Genomic DNA, 18,587 nt, shown 5'->3' with positions numbered 1-18,587 from the left:
GTTTTTCTGTAATAGATTCAAGGAGATGCAATATAGAATATTACACAGACAACATAGAACGCCTCAATTCCTGAATAAAATTGACCCGAGCAGATCCCCCCTTTGTACCAAATGTAAAGTGGCAGATGGAAATTATATACATTGTCTTTGGGAATGTCCGAAAATAGCCAGATTCTGGGTGTGCATAACAAAGAAGTTGAGTTCAATTCTAGAATGTGTTATTTGTACTTCCTGGAGAGACTCAGTGCCAGAATAAAAGATAATGAAAACAACTTTATGAAAATATGGCAGCCACTAATAAATTACTTGCCCCAGGATCTGAGCAATATACTCCAAAGAGGAAGTACGGCGGTAGAGTGTAAAGCTCTGGAAACCCTTTTACGTTTCACTTGAAATGGAAAGTTGCGTGTATGAAGAGAAGATGTGTGTGTAAGTAGCCTACCAAGCAGTAGTGATGTGTGTGTGTGTGTGTGTGGAGGATATCCAAGACAAAAATTGATGACCTTCCCAATAACCCCCCCCCCCCCCCCCCCCTGTTGTCTTTTGTCGTTTTCTTTTGGGATTTGTATTGGGATATGTCTGTGTTTTTTGTGGTGTTTGTCTTTTATGGGTTATTAATCATAGGCATACTAGTTTCTCTTTTTGTTCTAAATGAATAATGATGATGTAATCTGTGAAAAAGAATACAAATTTCATGATAAAAAAAAATGAAGTCTGGTTAAAACAATTTGGTTAAGCATTCAACAAAACTTTGGTCTGATTACCAACCTAGCCATGATGTTGTGGTGGCACAATTTGGTTAGCTAGACATGCTCTTAAGATGCCATTTCTCACCTCTCATGACTCTGTGTGTGTGTGTGTGTGTGTGTGTGTGTGTGTGTGTGTGTGTGTGTGTGTGTGTGTGTGTGTGTGTGTGTGTGTGTGTGTGTGTGTGTGTGTGTGTGTGTGTGTGTGTGTGTGTGTGTGTGTAAGTGTGTGTGCGCGCGCGCGCATGCGTGCGTGCGTACATAACCTACTTGCTGTTAGTTTGTGTGCAGGCCCGCCAGGCGTCCAGCTCCACAGTCAGCTGCTCGATCTTCAGAGGAACACACACCTCTCTCCGCTTCAACAGCTGACTGACAAACATTGAAAAGTACACAGTGGCTACATCTACTTAAATAATCCAAACTTAATCGGATTACAGCAACAATCGCTAAATAAATCCTGAACCAAACTCATCTCACACAAATAACTCATGATGAAGTTTGGTATCTCCAGGTAATGAAGTTGTGATCTTGGCTTTTGTATGAAGCCACAGACACCACTGAGTGTCTTTATTACAGTACGTTTGGCCAGTGCCTACAGTTGAGGGCAAAGGACCAAAGCAATGACTGCTTATCACCATTAGGTGTCACCAAAATCATGAACAACAAGACACTGGTGGATTGTTAGCCAACTCCAGTCCAGGGTTAATTCCACATACATACCTTGTGTATTCATAGAGTGCAGGTATGATGCTGGAGTATTGTCTTCTAATGGCCAGCAGAGCTCCAATATAGCCACACAGGATCAACAGCTCACTGCGGGCTCTACGCACACACAGGCACACACGCACGCACACACACGCACACATACACACACACACACACGCACGCACACATACACACGCACACACAGGCACACGCGCACACGCACACACACACAGATAATGATGCAAAGTACAAACATTTTCCATAATATACTAACATTGTTGCTGTATGGAAATCTTATTATTTTTAATTGAACGTTACATTGTCATGTATGTGTTGAGTAAATTGAATGATCCTGATTCATGAGGTGAGGTAAAGAGAGAGATGTACAGTATATCAGATGAGGGATGCACAATACAGGATAATTGCCAATATCCAATAATATGCACATACTTTATAACTCTTTTAGCCAATTACCAATACCGATATATGCGCACCCCCCCCCCCCTAATTTCAGAGAACATCAAGTATCTTCTATAGTGGAATTAACACATTAATATGCCTCCTCTTATGGTGAATTAACACATTAATATGCCTCCTCTTATGGTGATGGCCCAGTGGCAGATTAATATGCCTCCTCTTATGGTGAATTAACACATTAATATGCCTCCTCTTATAGTTATGGCCCAGTGGCAGATGCAGAGAGAAATACGTTTCTCAAAATGTTCACATACAGTGCATGTGCATGTCTTTCACTGGTCAAAATAAGAAAACTACTTCACAAACTGTAAGATTCATCCTAACAGGCTTGGACGATGCTCTCCTTGAGACAACCCTGACCATAGCCACCACAACCGGGGACAATTGACCTATTTCACAAGTTGTAAAACAAATAAATAATGTAATCTCAAGTCATGAATCAAGCATTTGGGCATAATTAAAGTGTGATTGTATCGACCTGTCATATCAGCTGAAATGTTGGTTTCAGGTAGATGCCGATATTTCATTTTAAATCATTTATCAGCCGATGACATACCTATATAATCACGCATCCCTACATCACACCGCATCATAGCACACTTCACGACCTCATGAACTCCACAAGGCAGCGCCTGATGGCAATGGTATGGGTCAATATGATGATGATGATTATAATTGAAATACTACTACTACTACTACTACTTACGAATAATAACAATAATAATAATAATAATAATAATAATTTTACTCAGTCAACTTGGCCATGATGAGGCAGTCAGTTCTGATGTAACTCAGCAGGTCTAGAATTGGCTGGACACAATCCACCGTCCAATCAGATCCACTCAGCTGTTCTGAGGAGGTGGGATATCAGAGAGAGTTCCTGATTGATCAGAGCTTTATATAGGCAAAAGACAGTGATGATATACAGTAGGTTATGTGAACTTACATTTTACAACTGCTATCTAAAGCTGGATGATTTGACTCCTCAAAATAGCAATTGGTATGTTTGAAAATTGTGATTGTTTTCTTCAATTTGAATAGGTTTTAGAGCCGTATTTGTTAGAGGCGGATTCAAATTTTGAGAGGTGCTGCTATTTGATCCCGTAGTCTTCCAGCTATGCTAACTGCGTGTGAGGCATAAACAAATTTATCCACAAGTTCTTCTGAGTCTGGGTAGGAAGCTAAATCCCTGCAAATCCAAACTACTGTATCTATTGACCTACTTATTGATTATTTGATTGAAAATTAAATATACAATACCAACATTATATACATCAGCCCACCATTAACAAAAGGATTAACGCAAAAAAGCTGATAGCTTGTTTCCATTGCGGTCCTTAATAATAATGACTGTGTGGAATATGTATTGGTGCGTGGATGATGTGGGTGCGTGTGATGTATGTAAGAGTGTACATGTATGGTAAGAATACCATTGTCAGAGCCTGTGGGTATGCGTGGGTGAGCCCACCACGCAGGGGGGGGGGGAACATAGGGAAAATAAAATACATTCAATAATCCCAATAATAAAATCCAGTAAAGTAGTTAGAATCAAATAAAATAATAAAATCCAGTAAAATAAATAAAATAATCAAATCCAATAAGACGGCAACTAGACCCAGCTCCTGCTTCTCCTGATCCAGCTCTTTACTGATGATTTAAAAGAGAAGAAGGGGTTTATGGACTTCCATAGGACTGCTGCCGAGTAAAGGAATGTGTTTTGGCATATTACTCTTTTAACTCTAGCTGGAAACCCTGGTGAAGTAGCCACTGAGGTATCGTGGGACAACATTTTTAATTCTCTTGTGTACCATGCACAGTTTGATTTGAGCTACGCTCTCTTCTACCTGTAGGTTCTCTCTCTACAACATCCGCAAAATCCGTCCCTTTCTCACAAGAGAAGCGACTCAACTCCTGGTCCAGTCTCTTGTCTCCTCCCGCCTGGACTACTGCAACGTGCTCCTGGCCAGCCTACCTGCCACCGACATCCGACCGCTTCAGCTCATTCAGAACGCTGCAGCCCGTCTGGTATTCAACCAACCCAAATTCTCTCACGTCACTCCCCTCTTCCAGGAGCTCCACTGGCTTCCCATCTCGGCCCGCATCAAATTCAAGACACTGGTACTGGCCTACAGGGCAGTACACCAGTCAGCTCCCCTGTACCTGCAATCTATGGTCAGGTTCCAAACCTCTCAGCGCTCCCTTCGCTCCTCCACCAGTGCAGGTCACCTCGCCCCTCCTTCGCTACGGGGGCTCAAAAGTCGCTCATCCCGATCTCGACTCTTCTCGTCCCTGGCACCTCAATGGTGGAACGAGCTTCCACCTTCGGTCAGGACGGCTGAATCACTGCCGATCTTTCGGAAAAGACTAAAGACACACCTTTTCAGGCTCCATCTGGGCCCTTCTTGATCTAACTTTGTTCTCTCTCTTTCTTTATAAAAAAAAAAAAAAAAACTAACCTAAACTTGTACCACTAACCTAAACTTGTACCACTGTTCCTTCAGAAGTTATAGTTGTCATAGACTGTGCTCCATAGTTGATTGCTCTATTGCGGACAAAAAATGAGTTATTGTAAGTCGCTTTGGATAAAAGCGTCTGCCAAATGACGTAATGTAATGTAATGTCTACCCTGAGCCACTTGAGAATGTCAAAAGGTGAGTCCTGGGATGAAGCTGCAGGATGAGTCTAACCAATTTGTTCTGAGCTGTCTGCAACCTACTTTTCAGTGCTGCGGTGATGCCAGTGTACCAGGAGGAACACTGGTTGCCTGTTGCTGTAGGCTCCGTTACAAACAAGGTGCAGATTTAAATAGGTGCAAAATCACAGCAAACACAATCACAGCAGCAACAATAGGCAAAATGGGTTCGGAAAGTATTCAGACCCCCTTAAATTTTTCACTCTTTGTCATATTGCAGCCATTTGCTAAAAGCAATTAATTTCATTTTTTTCCTCGTTCATGCACACACAGCACCCAATATTGTCAGAAAAACACAGACTTCTAGACATTTTTGCAGATTTATTACAAAAAAACACTGAAATATCACATGGCCATAAGTATTCAGACCCTTTGCTGTGACACTTGTATATTTAACTCAGGTGCTGTCCAATTCTTCTGATCATCCTTGAGATGGGCCTACACCTTCATTGTGCTTAATTATATAGATTGGACTTGATTGGCAAAAGCACACACCTGTCAATATAAGACCTTACAGCTCACAGTGTAAAGTCAGAGCAAATGAGAATCATGAGGTCGAAGGAACTGACTGAAGAGCTGAGAGACAGAATTGTGGCAAGGCACAGATCTGGCCAAGGCTACAAAAAAATTCTGTTGCACTTAAGGTTCCTAAGAGCACAGTGGCCTCCATAATCCTTAAATGGAAGAAGTTTGGGACGACCAGGACTCTTCCTCAAACTGGCCGTCCGGCCAAACTGAGCATCTGGGGGAGAAGAGCCTTGGTGAGAGAGGTAAAGAAGAACCCAAAGATCACTCTGGCTGAGCTCCAGAGATGCAGCGGGGAGATGGGACAAAGTTCTAGAAAGACAACCATCACTGCAGCCCTCCACCAGTCGGGGCTTTATGGCAGAGTGGCCCGACGGAAGCCTCTCCTCAGTGCAGAACACATGAAAGCCCGCATCGGGTTTGCCAAAAAACACCTGAAGGACTCCCAGACTCTGAGAAATAAAATTCTCTGGTCTGATGAGACCAAAATCGAACTTTTTGGTCTTAATTCTAAGCGGTATTTGTGGAGAACACCTGGCACTGCTTATCATCTGCCTAATACCATCCCTACAGTGAAGCATGGTGGTGGCAGCATCATGCTGTGGGGGTGTTTTTCAGCTGCAGGGACAGGACGACTGGTTGCAATTGAAGGAAAGATGAATGCAGCCAAGTACATTGATATCCTGGACAAAAACCTTTTCCAGAGTGTTCACGACCTCAGAATGGGCCGAAGGTTCACCTTCCAACAAGACAATGATCCCAAGCACACAGCTAAAATAACGAAGGAGTGGTTTCAGAACAACTCTGTGAATGTTCTTGAATGGCCGAGCCAGAGTCCTGACTTAAATCCAATTGGGCATCTCTGGAGAGACCTGAAGATGGCTGTCCACCAACGTTCACCATCCAACCTGACAGAACTGGAGAGGATCTGCAAGGAGGATTGGCAAAAGATCCCCAAATCCAGGTGTGAAAGACTTGTTGGATCATTCCCAAGAAGACTCATGGCTGTATTGGCTCAAAAAGGTGCTTCTACTCAATACTGAGCAAAGGGTCTGAATACTTATGGCCATGTGATATTTCAGTGTTTTTTTGTAATAAATCTGCAAAAATGTCTAGAAGTCTGTGTTTTTCTGACAATATTGGGTGCTGTGTGTGCATGAACGAGGAAAAAAAATGAAATTAATTGCTTTTAGCAAATGGCTGCAATATGACAAAGAGTGAAAAATTTAAGGGGGTCTGAATACTTTCCGAACCCACTGTAGTTAACTAGTAAGGCAGTTGTGGCAACACTAAAATACGAAGGGTAATAAATAGGTAGTACGGTATTAAATATTAAAGATAATGAGATGGAATGTATTTAAAAAAGTGTCCAGGTGTGCAGAGAGGTGTGCAAATGTCAATAATCCGGGTTTATAGAGGGTTTATTTATTGAGGAGTCTCGTGGCATGCGGAAAGAAACTGTCCCGCAAGCGGCTTGTGCGTGCTTTCAGGACCCTGTATCTTCTCCCTGAGGGCAACAGGGAGAACAGGCTGTTATGCGGGTGGTTAGTGTCCTTGATCTTCTGGGACCTCCTGAAGCACCGCTGATTGTACAGTTCCTGCAGTTTTGGCATGCAGCTCACATCCTGTCACGTGCTGGGCTGCGCGCCTCACCCTTCGAAGCGCCCTGCGGTCCATGGTGGTACAGTTCCCGTACCAGGTGGTGAAACAGCCGGTCAGCAAGCTTTCGAAGGTGCCTCTAGAAGTCCCTGAGGATTTTGGGCCTCAGGCCAAATTTACAGTATATAGGTGTCTGAGTCTGTGTAGTCGCTGTTGGGCCTTTTTGACGATGGTGGCGGTGTGGCTGGCCCACGTCAGGTCCTGGTGGATGTTGACTCCCACGTACTTGAAGCTTTCCACCCTTTCCACCACTGTGCCGTTGATGGTCACTGGGGGGTGAGTCTCCCTCCCCTTCTTGTAATCCACAATGGTCTTGGAGACGTTCAGAGAGAGGTGGTTGACCTGGCATCACTGTTCCAGGGTATCCACCTCCTTCCTGTAGGCCATCTCATCGCCATTCAAGATCAGCCCTACAACTGCTGTGTCATCTGCAAACTTCGCGATGGTGTTTGAGGTCTGTGTCGCCATGCAGTCGTGGGTGTAAAGGTGGGTGCTCTGGCAGAGGGATGGAACCTTGCATAGAATGCGTTGAGTTCGTCCGGCAGGGTGGGTGAGGTGTTTGGGGTGTGTTGTTTCAGCCCCTTGAAATCGGAAGCAGCGTGGAGTCCTGTTCAAAGATGTTTTGGGTTGTTGGAGTCAAGTTTAGACTCCAGGGGCCAGTTGCACCAACAGGGCTTAAGACTGGGTATAAGCCCAGTTGACGTTAGTTTTTTTGAATTTAATACATAGAATTGGGAACGTTACATTCAATTTCATTCAGACTGCCTGGCACTCAATCGCCGCCATTTTCCCCCGGAGCTTCCACAACGACCGGCATAAGCCCTGGTGCAACTGGCCGATTGCCAAATTCCCTCTTTGTTTTTTTTATTGTTGTTCTGAGGGTGTAGCATGCCTGTTTGTATTTCTCTGGTGATCCGGATTTGAAGGCAGTGGTCCGTGCGTGGAGGGCTGCCTCATCATCACTGTTGATCCATGTTTTTGGTTGGGCATGATTTTTATTTTTATTGCGGGGACGTCCTCAGTGCATTTTCTGATGAAGCTTGTCACAGTGTCTGTGTACTCACTGAGATTTCCCCCTGCTCTGAGTGCCTCCCAGTCCACATGATCAAAACAATCCCTTAGAATGGCATCCGATCGGTCTGACCAGCGATGGGCGGTCCGGAAGGCCGGAGGCTTATGGCTCATTTCCACCACATTTTACTGCCCTGCACAGCTCGTCACCAATCGGCTCTACTCGTTTCGGCCCGATGGATGTTCTGCTTCGACCGCCGATCATCTGCCCCCGCCCACCCCCGCCCACAGCTGGTCGTCATAGCGACCGCATATCTGTCCTCCGCCTAATAGCCGAAGTAGGCTATAACATAACGTTACAATTTTTTTTTTCTTTTTGTTTTACAGAGCTACAAGACATTAAAGCAACGACACGCGACAAACAACATCACACCATACTAGCAATTACAAGTTACCTAGCAATGCTGGCAACAACTCATATATATCAACAAGACAGGTATAACAACAACGACAACATCAACAAAAAAAAAAAATCCATGTCCCTGAGGATGGAGGTGGCGTTCTCCATACTTAAAAGTTGGAGGAAATCCTCGAGCCATCTGTCTCTCGAGAAGCAGGAGGGTTTCCTCACTTTCCAGTTCATTAAAATCAATCATTTTGTCATGGGCCGCGGAGCCTATAGGGCCGGTAGGGCTTGAGCCCGACCTACTTTTGGGGAGTTGGACCGTCGTTTTGTGCAGAGAGACTTGCATGTGGCAGCTGCCCTGGAGCGCCTGATTGAAGGGTTTTCCTGTCTGCTATTCTGTGTCTCTACGAGAAGGATTTTAATGTTGACTCTCTCGGCACACAGCTTGATATGTTGCCAGACACAATCAAGCTTTTCGAGGAGGGCGAGGAGGAAGCAGGCAAACCCCTAACCGTGTCATCTGTTGTGTCAGCAATGAACAATACACCTGTGGCAAAAACACTCCTGCCAGATGTACACAAACTGTTGAAGTTGTTTTATACAATCCCCGTGTCGTCTGCCAGCGCCGAGAGGTCTTTCTCGTCCCTCTGTCGTTTAAAGACCTATTGATTGATATATATTATGTGATCAACGACCTATATGCGATCAACAATGACACAAAAAAGACTTAATAGCCTGATGTGTGGCCATACACACAAGGACTATTTGGACAAAGTGGATGTTTCGGTGATTGCAAGGGAGTTCGTCCAGAGCAACGACAAGAGGACGCAGTTCTTCGGCAGAATGTAAAGAGATAGAGAGAGAAAGATATGGTGAGTCTGGCGTGTGTGTGGAGGAGGAGGGAGGGGGAAAGTGTGTGTGTTGCCGAGGTGCAGCATCAGCTGGTGCTTTTTTGTGTTTCACTACTTGTGTATTATTCTATCCCTCCTGTTCGCAAAGTAGTAGTAGCACTATTTAAACCACGAGGCTGAATCGAAGTGATGCTTGATTAATTCATTGACAGCGCCGCACGGCCCTATGCAAATAGCCTGAACTCACCTGTCTCCGATAATAAGCATCATTTAACTAATGGAGTAAACTTCAAAAAGTTTCATATTGTTGTCTGATGTAGTCTAGTCTAATTTTTGCGGTTGAGCCCGACCTACTTGAACAGCCTTCCGCTGCCCCTGCGTTTTGTAGCAAGGCATGCAAGGGCGATTAATCTTTGCTGCTTCTCGTTTTGCACATTTTCAATACGGGACCCCAACAGACAAGTCTTGGGTGAAAATTGGAACTCTATGTTGAGGATCCTTGTAAGCATTTGTGCCACATCCCTCCACAGGGATCTGACAGCCGGGCAGTTCCAGAGCATGTGCCTGAGGGTTCCTACTTCACCACAACCATGCCAACATTGATCTGACAGGTTCTGGTCAATCTTTTTAAGTTTGGCAGGCGTGAAATATGCCCTGTGCATTATTTTCATCTGTATTACTCTATATCTAACACATTTACTTCTAGTGATTGAAACCCTCCACAAACTGTCCCATTCAGCTGCTGTTAAATTAATTCCCAGATCTTGTTGCCATTGCATTTGGGGCAGAATATTACAGTTGGGAGAAGAAAGGCACAAAAGCCTATAAAGATTTGAGACAGTTTTTTTCCCACAGGCAATAGCTCCCAGCTGCGCATCTATTCCCCTGTGGCCACCAATGGCCGGAGTTAAGATTCTGTCTAATGTTGCTTTAAGCTGTACATAGGTTAAGAAAGCGTTGTTGCTCAATCCATACGTTTCTTTAAGTGCAGTTAGTGAGAGCAATGACCCATCCCTCACCACCTGTCCTAGCTTATGTATGTTCTGTCCCTGCCACACTTTGTCAGATAATGGGTTCCCACCAGCTGTTAGCAATGGGTTGTTCCATATAGGACAAGAGGGGAGGGAGGCTCCGTTAATACCTAGTTTGGTGTACAGCTTTTTCACAACATCACATGAGAACTTTATAATTGGGTTAACTAATTTGGAGGGAGGTTTTGGATAATACCATAATGAAGATAAAGAAATAGACCTGTTACTTTCCATAATTAATTCCTTTTCGAGCCAATGCCAGCTACCCCTTATCACACTGTCATTGTAACTCCACGAAAGTAGGAATCTTAAATTGTATGACAGATAGTACATGAAAACATCTGGGACACCCAATCCACCTTGGGATCTAGGTTTTGACCGCTTTTTACGACTTATTCTCGGCTTCTTGTCTTTCCAGAGGAAACTGGAAAACATTGTGTCGATCTCCTGAAACCAGCCTTGTGGAATTTGTAGAGGGAGAGCAGAGATAATGTAGGACAGTCTGGGCAGTATGTTCATTTTTATTACCTCTGCTCTACCCCACAAAGAGAGCGGGAGAACTGTCCACCTCTTAATATCATCGCGGATCGATCTCAACAAGGGGGGGGCGTTAAGGTCAAAAATCCTGGAAATTGGGGATTTGATGGTTATCCCTAGATACCTCATTCCATCAGGCTTCCAAACAAAAGGAGCGGTGCTCAGATCTGCTGGAAATGTTCCAGAGTTCAGCGGGATTGCTTCACTCTTACTCCAATTGATTTTGTAGCCTGAAAATGAGCTGAATAGTTGAATTACCTCCAGTACCTTCGGCACTGAATGAACTGGGTTTGTTAAGGTCAGTAGAATATCATCTGCATACATATTTAACTTAAAATCATGGTTGCCTATTGTTATGCCCATAATATTCGTGTTTTCGCAGATGACACAAGCCAATGGTTCGAGTGCTAGGACGAACATTAACGGGCTCAAAGGGCATCCTTGTCTTGTACCGCGGTGGAGGTGGAAAGGCTCCGAAATCAGGCCATTGGTTTTGACTGAGGATACAGGATTGTTATAAAGAGCCTTGAGCCATTGTAAAGAAAATGCTCCAAAACCATACTTTGACAATATCTGGAACAGGTAAGGCCACTCTAGCCTATCAAAGGCTTTTTCTGCGTCCAGCGATATCGCTACTGCTGGGCATTGAAGGGAACTAGCTCTTTGCATGACTTGAAACAGTCTTCTCATGTTGTTGGCTGAGAGTCTGCCTGGTATAAATCCTACCTGGTCTATATGCACCAAAGAGCTGATAACTTTCTCCAAGCGAAGGGACAGAATTTTCGTAAACACTTTATAATCGTTGTTCAGAAGGCTTAAAGGGCGATAATTGCCCATATCTAAATGATCTTTTCCAGGTTTCGGGATAAGTGAGATAGTAGCTGAACGCATTGACATTGGCATTGACTGATTATCTATGATATTATTAAATAGCTGGGACAGGACTGGGCACAGGCTGTTCTGGAAATGTTTATAAAATTCTATGGTGTACCCATCACCCCCTGGGGATTTACCATTGGCTAACTTTGCAATTGCTGTGGAGATCTCAGTTTCCTGAACTGGTGTGTCCAGTTCTTCTCTTTCATGCGTGCTTAATGTTGGGAGAGAAATGTCCTTAAGGAATTCTTCCACTTTATGTTCTTGAGAGTGACATTCAGCTTGATATATTTTGGAGTAGGATTCCTTAAAAGATGAATTTATAGAGGCCTGATCAGTGACAATCTTACCACTGCAGTCCCTTATTGCTGGTATTGACTGTTTACTCTCCTGCTGTTTGAGCTGATAGGCTAGCATTTTTCCCGCTTTATCTCCACTCTCAAAGTATCTCCTATGCAGACGGTAGAGCGCGTAGGCAGTCTCTTCGTGCAGTATAGATTGTAGGTCAGCTCTTGCCATGAGTAGATCTCTCTTCAGGTCAAGATTAGTTGTTTCCAACATATGTTGTGACTCTAATGTCTTAATTTTTTCTAGTAAGTTGGTTTTCTTTTCATTTCTCAATGCTGGTGCGGGGTGCGGGTGCGGGGAGCCGAAATCCTACAGTTCCCACAATGCACTGGGCTCGCGTGGCCGATTCCACGCCCACCCCTCAGGCATTTGGCTGATATCAAACTCCAGTAGGTGGCGGTAATGCACATATATGCTTGCCAACCGCCATAAAACTCAAAGAAGAAGAAGAAGAAGAAGAAGGCTTCGACATAAAAACATTAGTAGAACAAGAATAATAAAAAAGAATTTTGCCTCCAAATTGCACCAAATTTAAATGGTAGTATATATGTCGGGAGATGTCTTCATAATAAAAATGTCATGCATTTTAAGGCATTTTCGTAGGAGTTACGCGCATCTGATGTTGTAACTATTTCACGTAAAAAAAATCTAAAATCAAAATCAACACTCAGCGTTGATTTCGTAACTTCAACGCACCTTCTACTAGATGTAAAATTTGACGAGCTTTCCAATGCCGCCAGTCCCGTGTCTGTAGGTGCTTCCGTTCCCGAGATATGGTTCTTTGCAAGGAGCTATGGGGAGCTAACAATAGCTAGCCTAGGCTATGTGGTGAAAAAAGATGGCTGCCTTTTGTTTTTCTTCAGGACCTCTGAAGGGGCGTGGAAGACCTCTAGAGGCGGGACCATGGCGGCACAGCCCCACAACACTTGTAGTTCATAGGTGCTCGACTTCCGCAAGGCGGACTTGGCCTCTCTGATGTAAAACGCGTCGGCGAGGCCAAAAAATATGTGAGAGATGGTTGATTGCTCTGGCTGTGAACAACCAATTTCAAAAATTTCAACGGATTCGAAAACCTTAGGGGCGTGAGATTTTATATATATTCATATTCCCCACGGGAAAGCCGTCCTTTAAAGGCATCCCATACAGTTTGTATAGAAGGGACTGAACTCAGGTTTATTCTAAAGAACTCATCCGTTCTTTGATTTATTAAGGAGACAAATTCCTCGTCCTGTAATAATGAATTATTAAATCTCCATTGTTTTGTTCTGTGATGGTTATTAAAACTAAGGCTGAAAGTCATTGACAGGGGTGCGTGGTCAGATATGAGAATACTATGAATTTCTGTGTCTATTACATTTGCAGTATGGGTGGATGATATGAGGAGATAGTCAATCCTAGAATAAGAGTTGTGTGCATTTGAATAGAATGTATACTCCCGCTCTTGCGGATTTATCAGTCGCCACATATCAGTCAATGCCAATGAGCTCAACATCTCACTAAATGCTGCTGATGAGGCTCTATCTGATGGTATGGGGCCGCCAGAGCGGTCAATGACAGCGTCACTGACTAGGTTGAGGTCACCGCCCACCACTAGGGGGGTGTCAGCATACTGAGCTAGCAGGGTGTTGAGAGGGGAGAGGAAGAGAGCCTGGGCCGAGTTTGGTGCATAAAGATTGACCAATGTGCATTTTTCATTCTGAATTGTACCTGACAGGACCACATAGCGGCCCTCGTCATCCACTCTCACTTCTTGTGGCATGAAGGAGATTCTTTTAGCTATAATACTGCCACCTCTTGCAGCTCCCGAACCTGGAGAAGAGAACACTTGGCCCACCCATCTTTGTTTTAATTTCAAAGACTCCTGCATAGTGAGGTGGGTTTCTTGTAACATAGCGATATCACAGTTCAATGATTGAAGATGTGCTAGAATCTTGTATCTTTTTACTGGGTTCTGAATCCTGTTTACATTCCAAGTAACTAGTTTTATAGTATTAGACATATTTTAATAAGTTGGGCTTAGAAAGAAAAGTGTGTCGCACATTTGATGAAGAAGAGAAGAAAAACAATGCATTGATATAGTGTACCATGGGGGGGGGGCTGTAGAATCCTGACTGCCGGGCAGGTCCACCGTCTAATTTACCTCTGTTGCACTGTTGGGGGAGGGGAGCGGGGGGAAGGGTACACAATATACATAAAACACTTAACATGAAAAATAAAACACTGCCATTGGGCAAGCGAAAAACAAAAACTAATCCTGAGATGGGGACTATGTCCATCTCCTATCCGTGAAGGTTAGGTGTAGGCCTCACAAGGCACACTGGAACACCCAGACCATTTGCATAGTCGTAATGTAATTCAAATAACGATACTGATAAACCAAGTAATATAAGCTGTGCAGTAATTCACATTTTCTTTAAACTAAAAATAAAAGCACATAACGTTACAATTAAATCCATCCACAGAACTTTTAAACTGTTTATGAAATACTGGTGCCTCTAAATGACCTACAGTGTACATGGGCAAATGTGACAATCGGCCAGGAGAATGGATATCACTTTGTAGTTAGTCAAACTCACAGGCATGCGCTGCGCGCGGACGGGAGAGGCGCAACAGAGTGAAGCCTGTACCCCGGCGGCCTCTCACCAGGCAAGACCGCGGCTTCACCAAAGACCCGCCTGCGGCCTAGCGGAGCGCTGCACTCAACAGGAGCTTCCTGAGCAGCGGCCTTTTTTCTCTCTCAGACAATTGAAACCACCGCCACGATTTTATTTCACCAGAGGCGAAGGCAGCAACACAAAAGACTGATGGAAATATACATAACAGAAGAGAAGGTAATCCCACTAAACTGGTATGCAGCATTGCATTGACAGTCAGTAGATAGACAGAGTAAACACGATTCTGCCTGACCAATCAGTCGTCAACAATGTTTTCACGTCACCGTATGGTACCGGGTTTACAGAATAGAATCCCGACGAGGCAGGTACGAAAAGTAGCACGACTCAACCCCAATACAACCCGGGCTGGGACAGTTTTTAGCGGTGGAATGAGACCATTTATCGAGTCGAGCGGAGCGGGACCGCGCTACTACCTGCGGTGGAAATGGGCCATTAGTCATGACATTGAATTAGGGCCCCAGCCAGGACTTCTAAGGCTGACCTGTTAATATAGGTTGACACTCTGGCGAGGAACTTTATTCTCTGGTTTACCTTTGAGACCACTTAATCTATTCTTCTTCTTTTTTATTAATTTCTACTAAATATTTTTACTTAAAGGATAAGGCTGGTGTTTTTTAATGCATTGCTTACCATCAACAAATCCTATGAAAATAACAAAATCAACAATGTGTTTGCTCTACTCGTGTTACTTTGTGACTTCTTACGTAGCGTTTTACTTCGTTTCGAACTTCGGATTCTCACATTATGCCAAGCTGCTCCCTGCAGCGATCCTACTGGATAAATGTAAATTTTTCAAAAAAAATCGACCCCTATAAAACCACCCATTACGTCTGAAGGCGTCTTGGCGACTGGCAATGACACGGCCACCCGCTCCGCCCCCGTGACCGCCACGTCACGTCCGTGCCTGTGGCCAGAACTCTCTCTTTTTGCTTTTCCAGCGACCTGGATAGAATGTCCTCTCTTGACCTTTTTGCTAGCAATGGTTAGCTCTTGTCCAGTAGGGGATACCCATCCCTTGAGTTCCACAAACCGACACGGGAGCGGCGGACGAGACTGTGGGAGGTTTTTCATCGACCCAGTTCTCTTCACTAGGAACGGCGGAACCTGCTATGAAAGCTTACAGTATTTCTCTTGTTAGTTTAACCGCTAGCTCCGGCAGTCTCTTGCTAACCAGCCTCGTGGCGTGGGGTAGCTGGTGTAGTAGTATTGTTACGCTAGCCCCGACTAGCTTGATTGCTAATTCTCCCCAGCCGGGGAGTGTTGTTGTTAGCTAGTTGCTAACGTAGCGATCTTGCCAGCCATTAACCTAGCTTCCCCTAGCAGGGTAGAATTGTTACACTACCTTTACTGTAACTGTTGCTGTGCACCATTAGCTGTAGGTTAGCTAACTCTTCGCTAGGTTGCCAACTGTTGCTTGGCACCGTTCGGCTTGCCTCACTCGCATCCCGGACGGGTCAACGAGTTTTCCCTGTGCTAGTCAGGCTGTGTTTTACTTTGTTTCGAACTCAAGCTCTCACTCTAGTGCCTTATCCGCTGCGTACGCAGCCCTATGGAAGACTGTCATTTTCGCTCCGAAAATTATCTTTTTATTGAAACCGACCACCCACCAGTAGGTGGCGTGGTGCCCCCCTGGGGCTGACGTGGTTCCACGTGACTACGTCACGCCCCGTCAGCCCCGGGTACGCCACTCACCGTCTCTTCCAGCCAGCTGAGGACGTGTCGTTGCAAAGCTCCGTGTGTTAGCTAAAATTAGTGCTCTCAGAAGCTAAAAGAAATAAGGGCTCGTTCTGTCTCACTTTGCCCACCTCAAGAGGTTTTGCGTGGATGAGATTCTGCAGGCTTCGGGGACCCGATCCTGTTCTCTTCACCAGCGGCGTCGGAACAAGTCATCTAAAAGCTAAGAGTGTCTTCTTAAAGTTAACACCTGTATAAGAGGCTACCGCCGCGTAGCGTGCTTAACGTTTTCCCCGGCTGGGGTAGCCAATATTAACACATTCACTGCCAACAACGTGTAAACACGTTTTCAGAATCCAGCTGTTGACTGCCAACAACGTGTAAACACGTCCTTGGCATCGATTTTTTTTTTTTAACGGGGGGTTGTGCATCTAACCCTTTTACATATCTTATATAAGTATTGGACGTGTACAACGTGTACAACCCATTCCACCGACCCACTAAGTGGCGACAAGGAAGTAGGAAGGCAAGCAAAAAGCAGTGTGATCCATTTCCATTCTCATGAAAATGGATTGGCGGAGGCGCTTTCGTTTTCGCGTTGATTGCTGGCGGTGCGGGATTGCAAACTTGCATCGTGGATTGCGGATGGAGCACACTTTGAGGCACGCAGCGTAAATATGACCAGAGTCGCAGGGGCTTCATCGGAGCTCTCGGCCAGGGCTCCGGGAGGCGGGCGAGTCCAGCCGGGCTTCCTCGGGGAGCGGCCACGCAGACAGGCACAGCCAGGCACAGCGGCAGCGGGGCAGTGAGGCTGGTGACAAGCAGCAGGCCATTTTGCCTTGCAAAATAGCACCAAATTGGAAACAGCCATAAAAGGCTTTTAGAATGGGATTTTCAACCCATTCTTTTTTGTTTCTTTTTCGCTCTAATTTAGAGTAATTTAATTTCTATTCAGAAATTTATTTGAGAGGTCGAGAGTATGAGAAAGTGAATTTGCACAGGTAGGAAAGTGCTTGTTACACGGCGCTGCAGCCAAGAAGAACGCCCACGGAGGGAGGAGTTGAAGCAACTCTCCCTCTCGCTCTCTCCCTCTCTCTCTCTCTCTCTCTCCCTCCCTCCCTCTCTCTCTCTCTCTCTCTCTCTCCCTCTCCCCCTCTCACTAGGATTAAACCTAGTGCGTCTCCCTCCCGAGAGGGAGGGAGAGAGAGAGAGAGGGAGGGAGAGCGAGAGGGAGCGAGAGAGAGAGAGAGAGAGAGAGAGGGAGGGAGAGCGAGAGGGAGGGAGAGAGAGAGAGAGAGCGAGAGGGGGAGGGAGAGAGAGAGAGAGAGAGCCAAAAATGAATGGTTAAAGTGACTGTTCTATCCAATTTCACAAAAAGCCGTTTATCTCTGAATATTTTTTCTGACGCTAAAACCATGCTGTATTCAACTGCTAATGCTTACATAACTACTAACTCTACAAACTAACTCTTTTAGACAGAGAAAGTACACATTCTATTAGTACTTTTGAGATATTGTATGTTCACAAAGTCCAAGCTGAAACGAATCCTCGGCTCTTGTAAAATGAGCCAGAATCCTCAAAAAACGGCTTGGCAGAAGCTACCTACAGTACAGCAAAAAAAAACGGCTGGCAGTCAATGTGTTAAGCTTGAGAGCTGACCAAGGTCTGCGCTCAAAAATTGTGAAAGCTAGTTTGCATACGTGCGATTAGCGTCAGTACTGTGTAGCACAGAACAATAGGCTAATTAGCAGGCTGCGTCCCCAGACAGGGTAACGCACCCAGTATTGTGGCAGATAGCTAGCGTGCACCTGTGCAGTTAGTGTCTGTGTACTTTAGGCGCCAGCTTTAGGCGCCAGCTACCTCTGTGTAGGGCGCGCACGTTTACTCCGGCTGGAGTAACGTTAAGCGAGAGTAGTATCTAGAAGCCGTGCTCTCCAGTTAGCTAGATAGCTAGCTTGCTCCCGTGCAGCCAGCATCTCGCGTTGTGTAGCACTCCAGCTATCTTACCGTTGCAGGCTACTGTTAGTTAGCTTACACGGTATAACCCCCGTTAATTCCTGTTAGCAGAGAGAGGGGGGGACAGCCAGGTGCTGTTAGCTGTGAGGCTACAATTAATGTGTGCACTGCCTAGGGCATGAGCACGCTGCACAGGCGTTGCTGGGACCTACATACTGCTTGTAGTGTAGCTATTACTGGCGCTCTGAGATAATAGCTGAGCGAATACGCTAGCTAGGTAAGCTCGCTCCACACGAGTGTGTTAGCCGCTTCTCTCAGTACTTACGCCATTTTAGCCAGCTTGCTTGTCTGCTAAGTGTTGCTTGCCGTCGTGCAAATAGCATCTACTAGATTGTAACTTCCTCTGAGGAGTTTCTTC

The 18,587-nt window shown here is 45.1% G+C and overlaps 2 protein-coding genes across 4 annotated transcripts in view; both read right to left on the bottom strand.

The window, feature by feature from the left end:
• The window catches only part of grm8a (glutamate receptor, metabotropic 8a), a gene marked incomplete at both ends in the record, with an annotated part of 1,167,224 nt that overhangs the window by 565,048 nt on the left and 583,589 nt on the right, over positions 1 to 18,587 (bottom strand). The window lies entirely within an intron of this gene.
• LOC310794938 (WD repeat-containing protein 17-like) overlaps positions 1 to 18,587 on the bottom strand; it is a gene marked incomplete at both ends in the record, with an annotated part of 138,648 nt that overhangs the window by 1,931 nt on the left and 118,130 nt on the right. For both annotated transcript variants that reach the window (XM_083656969.1, XM_083656970.1), the window contains 3 exons: positions 1,017 to 1,115; positions 1,467 to 1,568; positions 2,677 to 2,779. In XM_083656969.1, the coding sequence (XP_083513095.1) occupies positions 1,017 to 1,115; positions 1,467 to 1,568; positions 2,677 to 2,779 (304 nt within the window). The remainder of the gene's footprint in view (positions 1 to 1,016; positions 1,116 to 1,466; positions 1,569 to 2,676; positions 2,780 to 18,587) is intronic.

The sequence above is a fragment of the Poromitra crassiceps genome (assembly GCF_964638095.1).
Source record: "Poromitra crassiceps genome assembly, chromosome: 2".
Taxonomy (NCBI): domain Eukaryota; kingdom Metazoa; phylum Chordata; class Actinopteri; order Beryciformes; family Melamphaidae; genus Poromitra; species Poromitra crassiceps.
Note: the sequence above shows the minus strand (reverse complement) of the source record. Positions and strands in the feature narration are given on the sequence as shown.